The following is a 3,222-nucleotide window of genomic DNA, read 5'->3' on the forward strand; positions in this document are numbered from 1 at the left end:
AGCAGGAGAGATGCGACTCAGAGCCTGTGGTGTCCCAGAGCTGCACCCCTCCTTCTCCAGAGGTAGCAAGCCCCATCTTCGCTAAGGCCAGCCTCAAGGTGCACTTGTGTCACTACTGCGGGGAGCGTTTTGACTCCCGAGGGGGGCTGCGGCAGCACTTGCACACCCATGTCTCGGGCTCGCTGCCGTTCGGCGTGCCAGCCTCCATCCTGGAGAGCAGCGACCTGGGGGAGGTGCAGCCTCTGGCTGAGGACAGGGAGGCTGAGGATGGCCACCAGCTTGGGGCCTTCCTTCTTAAGGAGGACGAGCATCAGCTGGAGCATCCAAGCTGCAGTGACCTGGAGCCTCTGCAGATCGGCCAGCTCTCCCTCATCTCCAAGGACCATGAACCGATGGAGCTGAACTGTAACTTTTCTTTCTCGAGAAAGAGAAAAATCAGTTGCACCGTCTGTGGCCGCACGTTTTTCCGGAAGAGTCAGTTGCTCGAACACATGTACACGCACAGAGGAAAACAGCACAAATACAGCCGCTGCCAGCGACTGGAGAGCCCCATGACCTCCAGGTTTCGTCCTTACTGTGACAGCGAGAGCGTGGGGAAAAACTCCAGTTTGTCCCAAGACCACTTAGATGAATGTATACTGGAGTCAGATCTCATCCAAGAAAGTGTTGATACCATCCTGGTAGAATAGTTCTCCCCCTGTGTAACCTTTAGGTGCTGAAATTGGATATTTTGGCATTTTCCATCTAGTGAGCAGCTGCTCTTCGCAGCTGGTTGTCTTCACCATTCCCGTTGCCTCTGATATAACTGTGAAGAACTGCACATTTAGATCTGTGTACTTGCTTTTTTTTTTTACCTCTCTAACTTAAACTCAAGCTAATTCTCATTTAAGTCCTTCTTGGAAGCCTCTGTGTAGCTCAGTTCATTTTTCATAAATGTAGAATTATTCCTGCTCTGCTTTAATAGAGTTAAGACTGTATTGCTGAGTGTGAGGTTTAAACATCGTCTAATGCGCTGTGTGGTGCCTGGGACTGTTTGTATCCTGTAGAATTGCTCTTCTGAAACTAGATGGAGGGAAATATGTATTGTGTTTCCCAAACAGTTTGGTTTTAATTAAAATAAATATCTCAAGGAGATGAATCCCGAAGTTTGTGTTGTATAACTGCAGTTAATAAATCTCTGCATAAATACACGTGGGAGCCGTAAGGCTGGTCTTTTCAAGGCAACTGGTGAAGGGGTGGCAACCTTCACTTTGACAAGCCCTGGAGTCCTCATCAGTACAATCTTTTAAATTTAGGTTCGAGGGCTTTGCATGTGTTTTTCCTCATTCCTATTCCTCCCTCATCAACTAACTGCATGAGCAGAGTAAAATTTTGATGCCCCTCTAGGACCACTTCCCATTATTGGACCATCTTCTCTGCAAGGAGGAGTGAAAGCTGCAAAGAAGTGTCCTCTCCTTTCAGAGAGAAGGCACATCCTAACCTAAGTCTTTACAGGATTAAATACCACACATGGATTTTCTAATGAAAATTATTTCTGACTTTATAAACAGCTTGGAGCAAACACATTCTTAAATATTACGGTCTGTATATTTGCTAAGGGCAAATATATAATGTTTTATTTCTTCTCTGCTTGTGGAGCCACCATAAAATGGTAATACACAAGCTTTTAACCTTTCATTTATTGTTACTTTACATCTGAAGAATAGTAACATAACCGGGAGGTGTTTAAAATTTTATGTGTTTTGTCCCTCTGTAGTTTTTCCCCTGAGACACCCCGGGCTTCCCACCACTTGGTCTCCAACCCATCACTCAGGAGTTGATCTTAATCAGAAAGGCCCCATACAGGCACATGAAGTTTCTTTTGCAGCAAAGAGCAAAAGCCTCACGAGTTGCTCCCGTAATCTCATTACCCAGTTTTTGAGAAGCTGGAGGCTCCCTGCCAGTCCTGATAGAGTTGAGTCATTGCCTTCAGAAAGGGGGAGCCTGAACAATGGTGAGAACAGTTTATTGTCAAAATGCCCGCTCCAAAGCTCTTTGTAGTCAGGACCCTTGAGCTGTCTTCTTTGAAACTGTCCTGGAGCAAGAGCCGCAATTAAATCGCTGCCGAATTAAAAGACCATCTGAGGTCTTTGTAAGGGCGGCTGCTGCTTCTCCTGGGCAGGGAGCTGCACACTCCAGGGGATGGATTGGCCACTGAGGGCTGCCAGATTGTGTTTTAAGACAAAGGGGAAAAACAAACAGGCTCTGAGCCTGCCCAGCTGATGTTACGAAATGCGCGCTGCGGTTTGGTGTCTGCTTGCCTGCGAGACTGAGGGCTCCTCTTGCTGCGTGTACCCATTAAAGCTGCTCTGATGTGAATGCATTTGAACTCTGCTTAAAAAGCCCTTCTTTAAAACAAGTAAACAAACAAAAAACCCTGCCGACATCCAGGCCTGCAAATGCTGCGTCTGAGCATGGAGCGATTCACGCGGAGCGTTTCCTAGAAGAGAGCCTACTGGGTCTCTCCTGGGCTAATAGCATCAGCCAAATCACATCCAGCACAGACTGCTTATAACTGGGGTAAATGCCCTCTGGCTTCCACTGACCTCTATTTCTACAGGATGGTTAAAAAAAAATTAAAGTGGTATTTTACAGTAATTCCCTGTTTGTGTGTGACACTACACCAAGTGGGCTGGCTTCTCCAGGTGCTGCTTGCTTCACTTGAGTTCCTACATTTAATTTAAAACAGAGAGGGGTGTCTGCTGCATTGGGTATAGCTGTAGAGAAGAACTAAAAGTGAGTTTTCTGACTATTAAGATGAGCACCTTGGAGCTTTGACTAGATGCCTAACTTGCCTGAGCTAATTGATACTGAAAGCCAAACCGCCCTTGGTGTCTCTGCAAAGATAACCCAGCAGTGGTAGGAGAGCTCAGTACTGGGGACAGCAGTGGGGACAGCAAGCAGCAGTGCCCAAAGGGGTCTCTGGGACACGCTGTGCTTCAGATTTGTGGATGGGATTTTGTTCACTTCTTGGCCATTAAAAGGGAGCTTTAATAAAAACTGTGAACTCAGGCAGAAGATCCAAATGTCTGTATCAGCTGTAAGTGTGTGTGTGTTGTAGGAGTGACCCCATTTCACTGGCTGCAAATATATCAGTAAAGCTGAAATCATACTAAAATCAGCACTGTGTTCATGTACGTGTGCAGTAAGTACGTCTTTGAAAAGTTACGACTATAAGCATTT

General features: G+C 46.3%; 1 protein-coding gene across 1 annotated transcript in view; it reads left to right on the forward strand.

The window, feature by feature from the left end:
- ZBTB25 (zinc finger and BTB domain containing 25) overlaps positions 1-689 on the forward strand; it is a 2,534-nt gene extending 1,845 nt beyond the window's left edge. Inside the window, 1 exon segment of the mRNA XM_029085241.1 lies at positions 1-689. This exon segment is cut by the window's left edge and continues 70 nt beyond it. Within this exon segment, the coding sequence (XP_028941074.1) occupies positions 1-689 (689 nt within the window).
- Positions 690-3,222: the final 2,533 nt, after the last annotated feature.

Source organism: Antrostomus carolinensis, unplaced genomic scaffold (genome assembly GCF_000700745.2).
Source record: "Antrostomus carolinensis isolate BGI_N321 unplaced genomic scaffold, ASM70074v2 scaffold42925, whole genome shotgun sequence".
Classification (NCBI taxonomy): domain Eukaryota; kingdom Metazoa; phylum Chordata; class Aves; order Caprimulgiformes; family Caprimulgidae; genus Antrostomus; species Antrostomus carolinensis.